This window comes from Gossypium hirsutum, chromosome D08 (genome assembly GCF_007990345.1).
Source record: "Gossypium hirsutum isolate 1008001.06 chromosome D08, Gossypium_hirsutum_v2.1, whole genome shotgun sequence".
Lineage (NCBI taxonomy): Eukaryota > Viridiplantae > Streptophyta > Magnoliopsida > Malvales > Malvaceae > Gossypium > Gossypium hirsutum.
In genome coordinates, this window is record NC_053444.1 from 61,958,963 (window position 1) to 61,972,899 (window position 13,937).

The 13,937-nt window shown below is 32.1% G+C and overlaps 3 protein-coding genes across 5 annotated transcripts; 1 reads left to right on the forward strand and 2 right to left on the reverse strand.

Moving 5' to 3' along the window:
• Positions 1-990: 990 nt before the first annotated feature.
• LOC121219923 (transcription factor UNE12) lies at positions 991-4,760 on the forward strand. Of its 2 annotated transcripts, XR_005916981.1 has the most exons (7): positions 991-1,667; positions 2,422-2,541; positions 2,935-3,000; positions 3,345-3,410; positions 3,538-3,615; positions 3,713-4,020; positions 4,446-4,760. XR_005916981.1 is itself a non-coding variant. In XM_041098689.1 (6 exons), exons 1-6 carry the CDS (start codon positions 1,311-1,313, stop codon positions 3,941-3,943), a joined length of 918 nt encoding a protein of 305 aa, XP_040954623.1. In that variant the 5' UTR covers positions 991-1,310; the 3' UTR covers positions 3,944-4,760. The 2 variants fall into 2 exon arrangements, 1 of the variants encoding a protein (XP_040954623.1); XM_041098689.1 differs by having other exon boundaries at positions 3,713-4,760.
• An 876-nt stretch (positions 4,761-5,636) lies between these two features.
• On the reverse strand, positions 5,637-6,686 carry LOC121219924 (photosystem II reaction center W protein, chloroplastic). Its single transcript, XM_041098690.1, has 2 exons — positions 6,404-6,686; positions 5,637-6,038 (listed from the first exon to the last, which is right to left on the reverse strand). The coding sequence occupies exons 1-2, from the start codon at positions 6,495-6,497 to the stop codon at positions 5,740-5,742; spliced, it is 393 nt and encodes a 130-aa protein (XP_040954624.1). The 5' UTR covers positions 6,498-6,686; the 3' UTR covers positions 5,637-5,739.
• A 1,523-nt stretch (positions 6,687-8,209) lies between these two features.
• LOC121219925 (probable galacturonosyltransferase 6) lies at positions 8,210-12,458 on the reverse strand. Of its 2 annotated transcripts, none has more exons than XM_041098692.1 (9): positions 11,763-12,458; positions 11,423-11,457; positions 11,298-11,336; positions 11,079-11,190; positions 10,925-10,980; positions 10,214-10,443; positions 9,706-10,063; positions 8,902-9,423; positions 8,210-8,737 (listed from the first exon to the last, which is right to left on the reverse strand). In XM_041098692.1, the coding sequence occupies exons 1-9, from the start codon at positions 11,872-11,874 to the stop codon at positions 8,462-8,464; spliced, it is 1,740 nt and encodes a 579-aa protein (XP_040954626.1). In that variant the 5' UTR covers positions 11,875-12,458; the 3' UTR covers positions 8,210-8,461. The 2 variants fall into 2 exon arrangements, with proteins under 2 accessions (XP_040954626.1, XP_040954625.1); XM_041098691.1 differs by having other exon boundaries at positions 11,298-11,339.
• Positions 12,459-13,937: the final 1,479 nt, after the last annotated feature.

The window sequence follows — 13,937 nt, forward strand, 5'->3', positions numbered from 1 at the left end:
AACACTTTTTTAAATAAATTTTTTTATCTAAAAATTATTAAAAATATTAAATAATTTTCATCTAGTTTAATTTTTTCGCTAATCAAACAGGTCTAACTTAAATTTTATATTTATCATTTCTATTAAATACAATATTTTAAGAAAATCTAATCGTTAGTAGTAAATAGATAAATTTCAAAATTATAGATCAATTTTGATTTTATGTTCAATTTTGATATATGAATTTTGATTGGGTGTAATTATATACATGAAACTTATATGAAAAAAAGTACATACACCACCAGTTTAACAACAATAAAACCAATTTAGGCCTATTATAAAAGTTAAAAACACGAATAATCTCAAATTAGTATGGTTTCCACTCATGCTTCATGCTGGGTTAATTATTTATTTTTTGACCAAATTATAGTATAAAAACTTTAAGGTTACAATTTGCTCAATGTTTTGGTACTATTCGTATATTTAGAATTTAATCTCTATATTTAAAAATTTAGACCCATTTGATAACACCGTTAATTTTTTTTTGTGTTAGGTGTGACATTTAAATAAAATAAAATAAACTTGATATCCTCGTAATAAAAAAATAACATTTATAACAAATATGAATCTAATAAAAAATTTTAACGGTGCTAATAATTTTTAAAATTTCACATAATCATTTTATTTAGAATAGAATATTCAAACTAATTAATGACATTATAAAATTAATATATTAAATTATGTCAAAATTAAAGTATATAGATTAAATCTTAAATTTGAACAAAATATTCTTATAATTAGAAAAAATAGAGAAATTAAAATTAAAATTTACACATAATATTCTTATGTTAAAAAAAAGAAAGGAAAAAATGGACAGGTGTCCATTGTGGAAGGCCTTACGCCTTCCTTTAACCTTAATTTCAACATAGAAAAAGGACTAAAACCATAATTAGACCGAAAAGGTTTTCCACAAAATTTTGATCGAGCTCCAACCCCTTTTTATTACATAAAAGGCTACATTTTTTTTACAAGGATAACAAAAAAATCCCTTTGAAAAAAAAAATTCCCTCTTTTCCTTTCTGTTACTTTCACAGAGCTGAAAGTACAGAACAGAAAAGAAACCCCAAACCTCAAAATTTTCTCTTTCTCACGTTGATAGAAGGATTTAAGCTAGAACGGCAAAGATATGAAATAATATCGTGTTTTTTGTCTATAAATATTTTGTTGGGTTTTCAATTCTTTTTTCGCCATTTCTTTTGCATGTTGATGATCTTTGGTGGCTTTAACTCGGTACTTGGACTCACTTCCGCTACTACTTCTTCGGGTTTCACATGGCTAATAACCCCAACGAGGCTTCCGCTGATGATTTCCTCGAGCAAATCCTCGGATTCCCTAACTTCGCGCCTTCTGAGACGGGTTTGGCGGGACCCGACGGTGGACTGACAGGAACAACTGCTGGTGCCGGAACGCCAATGTTTCTACAGCTCAGCTCTGGTGATGGAGCCAGTCATCTCGGCGGAATCGGCGGCGGTGGAGGCGGCGCGTTTCCCGGACAGGTTTTTCCGTTGGGGTTGAGCTTAGACCAAGGGAAAAGCGGCGGGTTCTTGAAGCCGGAGGAAGGTTCTGGTGGTAGCAGCAGGCGGTTTCGCGATGAAGTCGTTGATGGCAGGGCTTCCTCAGTTAAAAACGTAAGAAAAAAAACCCCAGTAATTTGTCAACATTTTTGCCTTTGTGTTTCTTTGATTCCATAAAAAGGGTAAATTTTTTTGTTTATTTCACTTTTAAGGGCCATTAAAATGACTGACAGTTTGATTCTTTTTGTTTATAATTGTACTAAACTTATGCTTTAGCAGTTGGGTCTTTTGTTAACGGTTCGTTTTACCTAAAGAAACTGGTTTTTAATAGGTTTTCATTAACATCATACAAGAGTCACTTATTTGTTGAAGCTGTCAAATTTCACAACAGTGTCTCATTATGTTTGAAGTAACATGGAGGCCCTGAATCTAATTCGTTAGATTGTATTTTACCCTTTTACTTAAAAAAATAAGCAAATTAGTCCATGTATAATAAATCAAAGACTAAATTAGTCCTTTCAATTACTTTTTTTTTATCCATTTCTACATATAAAAACTGGCGTGGTTGACAAAATAACCAAATAGTTACATATGGCGTGTCACGTGTATTTCATGACAATGTACACTGAATCAGTTTTTGATAGTAGAAATGGATAAAATTTTTTGTAGGAGGACTGGTCTGCTTTTTAATCTAAAATACATGTACTAATTTGTTATTTTTTAGAAGGGGTAAAATGTAATTTGACTCTTAGTACAAGGGTCTCCATAGTACTTTTACTGATTTTTTGCTATCATATAGAGTTTATTCGTTTTTGTAATTTGGTTACTTGTAATGTCAATTCAATCTAGACTTATACATAACTTTCAGGTTTTCCATGGTTCACCAATGCCGGCTACCGTTGCTCCATCACCGCATCCACCAACAATGCGTCCAAGGGTGCGGGCTAGACGAGGACAGGCCACGGACCCGCATAGCATTGCTGAACGGGTAAAAAGCTTAAATTATTATTAATAAAATGATCACAGCAAACACGAGACTGATAAAACATATCAAAGGGAAAGGCATGGTTAAGTTAGTTTTATAGCTGGAAAATTTTTAACAAGCTAGAAACCGGATAGGTTGAGTTGATGCTTTTCTTTTAAGTAGTGATAAATTCGATGATATAAGGTGTTTTTTATATCGGTAATTTTGTTAATCAGTTGATGTGCACTGAGAAAGTTCGTTCCACCAAGAAACAGATTAATCATAAGATGTAGCTCGGACATATAGAAATATAGATTGCCGCTTTACGTTGTGAAATTGCAAAGCCAACCTGCTCGGCATGTGGTTGCAATTTCACTAATTGTAGCTGAACCTTTTCTATTTTCTCGCTTGGTACAGTTGCGGAGGGAAAGAATTGCCGAAAGAATCCGAGCATTACAGGAACTTGTTCCTAGTGTTAACAAGGTCAGTTCTTTTCTTTTTTTCTTTTTGTAATCATTCCGAAGATGTACTCATGAAGTGATTGTGCGAGTTTTGTATAACCTTGCAATATGGCTTTATGACCAACCTTGTGATGTGGAAGCTTTAAAACTGTCATAACTTTATTGTTGATCGAGGGTTTCTCCGCTTCCTTGGGCTCATTTCCGAGCTAACTTTATTGTTTGTTAGACAAATTATGTTATTGCTATAGCCTATAGGGATCTCTTTGAGACATGGGTGACTACGATAGATTTGTGCATCTGGGGTGTTAAACGATGAGAAAGTTTAACGATGTATAATATATCTTTGTGACATGTTTCTTTATGCAGACTGATAGAGCGGTCATGCTTGATGAAATTGTAGATTATGTCAAGTTCCTGAGGCTCCAAGTTAAGGTATCGTTAGCTTGGGTTTTTTTCCCTTTGGGATTTGTTTATGATGTCATATGAACGTGTTTTGTTGTTTTAGAAGTTTTCCTCTGTCAATACACTCGGTGGTGATTGTTGGTTGATTATTTAACAGGTTTTGAGTATGAGTAGGTTAGGCGGGGCGGGGGCAGTGGCACCGCTTGTTACAGACATCCCATTATCATCGGTCGAGGTAATAAGCATGCAGCCATTCATATATATACATATCCCACATTTTCCTTTCACAACATACTTTTATCGAGCTTCCCTCTATTACATACACACACCAGGACGAAAGCGGCGACGGTGGAAGGAACCAACCGGCATGGGAGAAATGGTCAAACGACGGCACCGAGCGACAAGTAGCCAAGCTCATGGAAGAAAACGTAGGAGCTGCCATGCAATTCCTTAAATCAAAAGCTCTTTGCATTATGCCAATCTCACTAGCCACCGCCATCTACCACTCGCAACCACTGGATACCTCTTCTATCGTCAAGCCCGAAACAGATCCCCCACCATAACTCTAACAAACAAAAAATAAGGGTATGCATCCCACACAGCCCATCCTATATGTCCAACACTATGAGGAAAAAAAAAGGTAAAAAGATCTCTTTAGTCCCTCTTAATTTCAAATTTGAGTAAATTGATCCCTCTAAAAAAATTTGAAACAATTTAATTCATGTCAATTTTGAAGATGAGCAATTAAGGACGATTAGTTAGAGTACATCATTTTAATTGGTATAATAACAGATTTAGTTCTTGATGTTTATAAATTTTGTTAAATTTATTAAATTAAGATAAAATTGATAAATTAAATGAATTATGAGAGCTAGAGTTGTTATATACTCATTAAATATATGTAAAACTGACGAATTGGTTGATTTAGTTGCTCATTTTTAAAGTTGACTAAATTAAAAAGAATTAATGAATTGTTATTTAAAGAAAAAAATGTCTGCAGATGCCATGGCACTTGCTTTTTAAAATTTTCAAACATAGTTTAATGTCTGCCTAAAAAAAATACAGGAAGGGGGGGCCTTCATGTCCGGATTTGTCAATGGTGATCTCTTTTGTAGTCAATGGTGGGGGTAGGGGATAATGATGGAAGAAGAGGGGCACTCTCATAGTGGGGGCTTTAAATTTTTTTGTTAGTGGGATTGTCAGACCTGCAAATATATATATATGTAATAATATTGTAAGAAGGTATTTTGGGAGAGGAATTGCAGTAAAAGGTAGAAGAATGGGGGTGATGTCTGTCCATTAAAAAAATGGTTGTTGCTTTAAAGTCCAACTGATACTTTGTGATAATGGACTTTGTTCCTATAAAGTAATTTGACTTCACCTTTTTTCTTCTTTCAACTTGTTAATTGATTGTTATTATAATGGATGTTCAATCATTGGTCTGAGCCACCCACTGGGGTGGAGACATGAATGGTGGGTTGAGTTGGTAATTTTATGCTTTATTGACGAAATTTTTTTATTTAAATCGTATTTTGGCTTTCTTTATTTTTACTGTTTATATTAATCAAAAACCTTTTTTTTATTCTACAATTCAATTTTTTTCTCGGAAAACAGTTATGAATGTTATGAATTTTGTCTTTTAACATTGATGATGGGTACTGATCAACTATATTGGTTATCGAATCTAGTTAGATTTTGAAAAGAAATTTTTTTTTGAATAGTTCGATGATCATTTTGTAATTTTTTGAAGTTTAATAATTAAAATGTGTACGTAATTGTTTAGTGACCTTTGGCCAAAGTAACGAAATAAATCAAGTTTTTTAAAATTGAATCGATGGCCGAATTGGTCAAACTATCAGTTCGACATGTTTAATTAAATAAATCATTAAAAATTAAAAAAAAGAGAGATCGATTCAGTCAATTTTTTAGTTCAGTTCAACCTCTCTGTGTCAATTATTAAATTAATCAATTTAATACCTCTTTTCGAATTGATATCTTGATTGATTTTTACTTTAACTGATTTGATTGATCAGTCCGATTCAAACAACTGGGGATAAATCTAACCCTAGATCAATGATATCTTATCTTATCCCAAAAATTACCGTACTTGAATTGATCGGGTTTAATTTTTCATATCAACCAAATCAAACAATAATGATTAAAATTCACTTAAATTAATGGTTAAAATTCTTATCAAACACTCATTTGTTGAAATCCTATTATCCCCTTCCCATCCCAAATGAAGAAACAATTAGATACGTACAACAATAACCAATTATACACACATTGGACATGCAGTAGCTTTTATTACAATGAAAAAACACCAAAAATTAAAATTTTAAGTTACACTTCTATGGGTTTAGAGGGACAATCCGGACTCCTCATCTTCTTCGAGGGATGAAGTGTAAACGAAGTAAAGAGCCCATATCAAGCCGAATACACCAAACAAGATCCACCCAAGAAGGTTGTTGCTCAACCCAAAGGGAAGTCCAGTTCCTTCGGTGGACATTCTCTCATCCACCAGAGCCATAGCTGGTGAGCTTGACATGACTGCTGCAGCTAACAGCGATGCAGCACTCATGCCAACGCTAGAGCTATTCTTTTCCTCCTCCTTCATAGAACACATCACTTTCCCTTTCTTCGCCATTGTTGGCAACCCTGAAAGAAGAACAGAAAAATGACTATTAATAATTATGTTATTAGTCCTTGTACTTTATAAAAAGTTATGGATTTAATCATTGTGCTTTAATTTGATCAATTTCGCTTGTGTATTTTTTGGAATTTTAGACTTAACTCAAACACTAGTAGTTAAATTTAATTACTTGCTCAATATTCTCCAACTGGATCCTTCTATAAATCTTTATATTTTTCGAATTTTCAATTCTTGATACAAATAACGACCAATAATCTATTAATAAATTTTTTTAATGAATAATATGTAAAAATAACAATCTGACAATTTTTTCGTAAAGTACCTGAGTTTTAGCAGAATTTAACCCAAAAACGAAATCCCAAAAACTTACCAATGGCAATTGGGGAGGTGAGCTTGAGTGATGATGGCTTGTATGAAAGAGAAGCTGCAATGGTGATTGATGAGGTAGCTGAAATGGTTGCCATACTTTATTAGTTCTTGAATTGAGGAGAAAGAGAAACCAACTGCTAAAGCTTGAGGTTGCTGATTTTGGCTGCAATGGCAAATGTGTGTATCAACAATGATAAGGTTGCCAATAGATTTTGATGATATCTCTTATCGATATACACCCAATAAGTTTCATCCACGTGGCACAACATCCACCTATAAAATAGATACTGATGAAGGAGTGGGGGCCTCATCACCACAAACACAGAAAAGGGTAAAGATAATTTGGCCTGGGCCCCAAAATAAAATAATAAAAAGAAATAATTAAATTTTATTTAACAAAGAAATAAAAATAATAATTAAACTTAAAAATTAGTAAGGACATATCTGTCATTCAGTTTTAGAATTGGGGGAGAGAAGAGGAACATGGTGTTGGCTGGCACCCAAAATTTTAAAGCTTACTCATAAATTTACTCACTAATGTTTGCATGTTTTGTCAAAATGGTTCTAATTGTATTTTTAAATTTTTTTTTACCATCAACCTTTCTAACAGATTTAATGGAAGTACCGTTAAAAAAGTTAACGGGCATGATGTGAAATTTCATATATGAAATATTTTTAATGAGATAATTACATGTAGAAATAATCAAATAAATAATACATTAAATTAAAAAAATAACTCTTAATTTAAAGAAAATAAACATAACTATCTAAAAAAATTAACTCAGTAGAAAAGCTTCTCAATAAACAAACGTATAAAAGATTGAAACATTAAATTTATTCATTAAATCGATTAGAAAATGCAGTTTGAAAAAAAAACTCAAAGGTTGATGGTAAAAAAAACCCAAAAATACAATTAGGACCATTTTGACAAAACATATAAAAGTTAATAGCCAAATTCATTATTAAGCCAAATTTTAATAAAACGTTACTTTTTTTTTTGCCATCGGTAAAATTTTACTTTTAAAAGTTCAATATTAACCTGTTAAAAATAAAAGAAATAATTAAATTTTCTATTAATAAAAATATAATAATTAATTTTAAAAATTAATAAGAACATACATGTCATTCACTATTTAATAAAAACGAAGATATAATAATTAATTTCAAAATTAGTAATGGCTAAAAGCAATATACCTTGGGCCGACTTATTGCTAATTATCCCTTATTTGGGCCACCATACTAGTTATTGGGCCCTCAGCCTATTTGTGTGGGCTGATAACAAACCACTACTTAAACATATTAATTTAGGTTAAAATATACCATAAATCCTTGTACTCTTCGTAAAATTGAAACTTAGTCCTTCACTTTTATTTCTAGTAATTTAATCTCTACTTTTTGGATTTTAAAATTTAGGTTCAACCGTTAACACTGTTAAAAATATTTTGTTAAATTCGAATTCAATACATTATTAATTTTTAATTACATGGCTACTAAATGAGTTTTTTTTTCAAAATGTCAAGCCAACTAATTTAACAAAAAAATTATAGTGTTAACAATTGAACCTAAATTTTAAAATCCGAAAAATAAAGAGACTAAATTACTGAAAATAGAAATACAACTAAATTCTAAATTTATGAAAAAGACTTAATTTATAACATATTTTAACCATTAATTTATTGATATGATTCACAAAAACAAATTAAGAAGAATAAATCTCACAAATAAACTATCATATATATGTTTCCCCATTCATATCAAGAACGTCTAGGTTTAAATTCGGTGGAATTATCATTTTCAAAAGAAAAAATAGTGGAATTATTGTGATGATATGAATTATGTACAAAATGTATATACCTCCAATACAGCAATACCTCTATGAAATTTATGACCATAAAATTTGACTCAACCCCTAAAAGATTACAGCCGTAATAAAGATGGGAGAAAAAATAAGTTTACATTTACATGAAATGATGGTTAAAGAATCAGATCAATTGAGATGCAACTAGTAATGTGGTATGAATCAAAGAAATCTTCACTTTGTATGTTGTGATCGTCAAATTTAGTCATTGATATTGCACTGTTGAAAGTAAGGATTGTCGTACTGCAAATGTTGGGTCCAATAGCCTTTGTATTTAGTGATTCCGATTTCCAACCAGGGTTTCATGACCCCATCGTAGTGTAAGACTCTGGCGTTCTCAATATCATCCGAACTGAGATCGGTGTTGGAACCTAGCCCGAGCATGTGCCATCTCTTTTCTAAAGGTACAGTCTGGTTGTAGAAGGTAATCCAACCTATGGGCAAACTTCCTGCCTTCCATAATGGCCTTTCAAGTCCCTGTAACACAATGAAGAGGCAAACAAGCATATGATAAAGATATGGCGTGCGATAAATCTTGACAAAAAGCTTCGAATTAACATTCTTATAGATTCATCGGAATAGAAAAACACGGCACTAAAATGATTGTTAACCAACAGTAGAATCAAAGAATAAGCTCATACCAGTTGCAAGTAATCACAGTATAACCCGGTTAAATTTCTTCTTCTCCATTCTTGGAGATCAAACAAATTCATGCCGAATGCCCATGTGCAAACACTGGCATTAAATCTCTGTTCCAAAAACGGGTCTGAAAAGTTCACAAACATATGCATTGCTCGATAAGAAGGTTCGCTTTCTGTACAAGTCTCCACTGCTGCATTTACTTTTCCCTTCATGTCAACACTCCAAATTTCAGTTAAATCTTTTTGCACTACGATATCATGATCAAGGTGCACGATCTTATTCAGTGCTGGAAAGATGTCTGGCAGATAAAACCGAAGATGGTTGAGGACGGAAGTATATCTAGGATCACTGGACTTTTGTTCTGCCAATGTTGAAATGTACTTGGTAGATAACCAATCAAAATCTGCTATGCACTGAACACGGATAGTAGCTTTGCCGGGAGGGTTTAATAAAAACCACATTGAAATTGAAGGGAGGTTGAGAAAATCAGTCACCACATGAAAAACAATTTTCTCTGGTTCCTGCATAGCCAATATTGATCATCAGGGTATATTACAACAACCAATATGTAAACCATAGGCTCATTTTAGAGAGGCAAAGGTGAAAGAACTCCTTAGCAACTTTGGAAAGCTTATGCCACCGAAACTCGAATCATTATAATCCATTATAAATAATAAATAAATCATTTACTAGTTGTGTAAAACACCAAAGCCTTCTTGCATGAACACTAAGGTGACATCAAAACTTGATGAAAACTGATGAAACCAAAAAAAAACGGGCGGAAATGGCGAAGACAGTTTTACCTTTGCAGAGGAAACTGTGGAGTTAACAACAACAGCACAAGCCAGAATATTGTCAGAGAATACTGAATAGTGATAAAGGTCTGGATCAATCAACTTTTCTTGGTTAGGAAACTGCCTGTCCTCTGGTTGAAGGAAAAAATATTCAGCCGTCAGCTGCATGGAGAGGCAGTGAAGTCCTTTAGGGGTAGTCCTTCCAGCAAGTTGAACAAGATATGACTCTTGATTCCTCTGTGACCGAATCTGTTCTTGCGCATTATTAGCCATGGCACGAAGTTTGTTAGCTATCTGAGAGCAGTCAGGGTATGCACGATTCGCTTTGCCCAATGCAGACTCCATCAATCTCATTTTCTGATAAGCCCTGAAAAATCAACTATTCTTCAGATATAAAATTTAGTGGAAGCAATTTAAGCCTAAATCTAGCTTAGTTAGTGAATGGTAATCAAGAATTCAAGTTTATTATTGAATATAATGCATTGGTAAGTTTTATCTACTTTTTTTTTTTTTTTACCTCCGTGGTAAATCAGAATCCTTGCTGGCTTCACCAATTACTTGTTCAATCTCTTTGATTCGATTTCTCAACTCTTTCATCAAGTGGGAGTTGGTATTTGGTGGTTGAAAACTTAAATATGCTTTTGCTCTAACGAGCTGATCTCTCATCTTCCTTACCTTCTCATCCGCCCTACAAGGTTGAGACTGCAAATGCTGATCAGGTCCGCCTGTTTCTTGGTTAGGTTGCTCCTACATCCAATAAGTAAGTGTTAACTATATGTTATAGATGAATTCAATAACTATATGTTAACCCCACCCCAACAGGGGAAAAAAGCCCTGTTTGTAAGCTTCAGGTTCTAATGGCAAGATTACAGAAGAAATTTTTGGTCACAAGAATGACAAATGGAATTTGTTCTGGTATTTGCTCGGATTTAAAGATGAGTGCTTCAATGATTTTTACATTACAAGCAAAGCAAAAACTGAATTTGTGACACAAAATGATACAAGGAGGAGGTCTGGTGCAATTTTGAAGGCTGATAATTTTACCAAAACTATTTGGTGCCAGAAAAACAGAACCTGTCTTCATCATATAGATTCACAATAATAATATAGCAACAATACCATCACCTGCTATCCTCACAAGACTAAAACTATATGTTACTGCAACATACTCTAAAAACTTACATTCAAATGAATAGCAGCTTGTAATACTTAAGAAACATAAACACACCTTGTCCGTGGAGTTCACCCCTTCCGTACTCTGTTGAATTTGATGCTTCTCTTTTCCTTCATGAGTAGTTTCAGAATTTAGAAATGGAGCAACTCAGAGTCACATTTGTTTTAAAAGATTCAAGAACAGTACATGCAACCCAAGTAATACTCACCATTTGTTTCTAACAGATCATGATTCTTATCAGAAATGTGACTAACTACTGAACTAAAATTCTTCTCTTTGAAAACAATAAGTTCTGGACCTTTTAATTCTTCAGCACCTTCCTAAATAAGAAAGCGACAAAGATTGATAAGCATAAACTGTTAAAATCATTTCAAGATAAAATGCCCATAGCAAAAATGTGAGCTAAAGCCATAAATCTTAAAGCTACCTGTTCAATTGCATTGAATCTTAAATTATCTGCCCTATGCTTCTGTATCAAACCAAAAAAAATTTACAAATCTACCAAAAAGTTAAAGAAAAAATAGAACAGATTCAAGTAAGAGAGATCCATACGATACTAGCCAAATCCTCAATGAAATCTTTCTTGCCTGTCGTCACAGAAAAAAAATGCGAAGAAAACAAGATCAGTCAACATCTCAAAAGTTAAATTAAATTAAATTAAAAAGGAAATCAAATAAATGAAAGGCCAAAAATATTATATTATAAATGAAAGCAGATTCGATTAGACAATGGATGTTAGCTTAAAGTTGTACATATATTTTTCTGTAAGCTAAGACACAAAAATTACCGCTAAGTAATCCTCTTTGGCTTTCTTGTCTCATCAACTACTTCATTAACGATAAAAATGCATTCGAATTTTCAAGAAAAAAAAGAAAGATTCAAAGATGATTACCGATGGAAGTGAGGGTTTTGAGTCTGAAAGAAACCACCACGATTGGAGCCAGTACAGATAAAGAAAGCAAAGAGAGGATCACAATCCTCAGCCATCGGCGATACTTCTTCATCAATCGATAAAATTTACAAAAAAAAAAGGCAATTTTTAAAAAAAAACATACACACACACTTCGCCTGGTGAGTTTCCTCTTTCCTTCTCTTAATCGTTCTCCGAGAAGCACATTTCACAAATTCAAATCGGCAATGATTCGATGCTTAAGTTACAAGGAACCGAAGTTCAAAAAATTTAAATAAAAAAAATTAGGGCTTCATTTTTTGCTTTTGGCGCTTTTTCCAGAGGGGAAAACCGTACCTTTGGAACTTCGTTCACGTTTTCGGTTTACGGTTCAACAACATGAGGAAGGAGACTTTTCCTCATCGTTTTTATTCTTTTCTTTTTTCCGATTTTCTTGCTTTTTTTTCAACTTTTTAAATTTTTTTCCATTTTTATGATTTAGAGAATTAAATTGTTTTTTCTGATCTGGAATTCTAGAATCATACTAATTATTAATTAACAAATTAACATATATATATATACATATACTCTGGCATGACCTGGGGGCAAGGTGTTTTGAACTCTCACAGCTTTGACTTCGCAGATTTCATATTATATACGAAGGAGATTTGAATCGCGAGAAGACGAGGGAGAGAGATGGACATGGGGGTGTGGTGGCTTACTCATTGGTTAATGATGTGGATGATTAATATTGGCCGTTGATTTTAGCCATCACTATGACGAGATTGAAATTCTTTTAGAAAATAAATTGTAGCTTAGCTGTCCAAATTAATTTGGGAAATTATTTTTGAACTATTATAAAATTTAATTTTCAACAGCTGTAACTGTATCTGTTGGCAAAAAAAAGAACGGAAAAAAAACTTTACACGCCAACTTTTAGGGTAAACTACCTAGTTAGTTACTCACTTTTAGGGTATTTTCATTTTGGTCACCAAAAATAAAATCCTTGCAATTTCATCACTCAACTTCTAATAGCAATTATATCTCTTAAGTTTAGGGTAAACTAAACTCAAAGTTATTGAACTATTAGTAATTTTACATTTTAATCACTCAACTTCAAAAAGTCACTAAATGGTCACTAAACTATTAAAAAAATTTCATTTAAGTCACTGGGATGTTAAAATCGTCATTGTATGACCTTCTCCATTCTCGCCTCTGGAACCAATCAAAAGGATAAACCTCTCTTCCTCTTCTACAATTTAGTTTTCTTCATAAAATAACTTTGAATGTCATGAATTTGCGAACCAATTTCCAAACAGCTTTCTTTTTCGATATCTGACACCGATTATTATATCAACTTAGATCTAAGATATCTTATTCTACTAGTCAATGAGTATTGTTCTACTACATTCGATTGTTGAATCATTGTTCAAAGCTCGCTAGCCAAACTTAAAAAAAAAAGACTTAAAAATCCAGTAACTAAAATAAAAATATTTGAATAATTCAATGACTATTTTATAACTTTCGAAATTAAATGTAATTTACTTAACAAACTAATTATGCAAATATAAAATTATACCATTCATTATCAATCCAAAAGATGGTGTATGTTTTTTTCTTAATCAGCTAACAAGTATTTTACTAGGATATTAAAATTTTCATCTTCGTTGTATTATATGTGTAAAAATAAATAAATTATAGTTGATTGTATTTTTTTTAATATTAACTCAATTAAATATATATATATATATTCAACTTTTTTAATAAGTGTCACTTGCACATGAAATGTGTGTCTAACTCCCCAAGGCTCATGCCAACTACAATTGCCAATTAACGAGCAGTCATAAAGATTATTTTATTGGAAAAAATAATATATTAAATATATATATGTGTACTAACTCATTATTTTGGTTGTAAATAATAATAATAATAATAATAATAATAATAATTAATTAATAGATTATATTGTAAAAGCATAGGTTTTTAATTTAATATTTCAAATAGGATTATTAAGCCCCGTTACGCCGGGATTTTTAAATTATTTTTATTTATTGATATAACTTAATTTTAAATTAAATTTTATTTGGTAATAATTAATTATTTGAAAATTTATTTTTAAATTTTATTAATATTAACATGTTGTATTTTATATTAATTATAAAAAATTAAATTTATGAT

Coding starts and splice junctions, on each gene's coding strand:
- LOC121219923 (XM_041098689.1), top strand. CDS start 1,311: ATGGCTAATAACCCCAACGAGGCTTCCGCTGATGATTTCCTCGAGCAA. Junction 1,668..2,421: donor GGGCTTCCTCAGTTAAAAAC/GTAAGAAAAAAA, acceptor CATAACTTTCAG/GTTTTCCATGGTTCACCAAT. Junction 3,001..3,344: donor TTGTTCCTAGTGTTAACAAG/GTCAGTTCTTTT, acceptor TTCTTTATGCAG/ACTGATAGAGCGGTCATGCT.
- LOC121219924 (XM_041098690.1), bottom strand. CDS start 6,497: ATGGCAACCATTTCAGCTACCTCATCAATCACCATTGCAGCTTCTCTT. Junction 6,039..6,403: donor CACCTCCCCAATTGCCATTG/GTAAGTTTTTGG, acceptor TTCTTCTTTCAG/GGTTGCCAACAATGGCGAAG.
- LOC121219925 (XM_041098691.1), bottom strand. CDS start 11,874: ATGAAGAAGTATCGCCGATGGCTGAGGATTGTGATCCTCTCTTTGCTT. Junction 10,064..10,213: donor GATTCTGATTTACCACGGAG/GTAAAAAAAAAA, acceptor TTGATTTTTCAG/GGCTTATCAGAAAATGAGAT. Junction 8,738..8,901: donor ACTGTGATTACTTGCAACTG/GTATGAGCTTAT, acceptor ATTGTGTTACAG/GGACTTGAAAGGCCATTATG.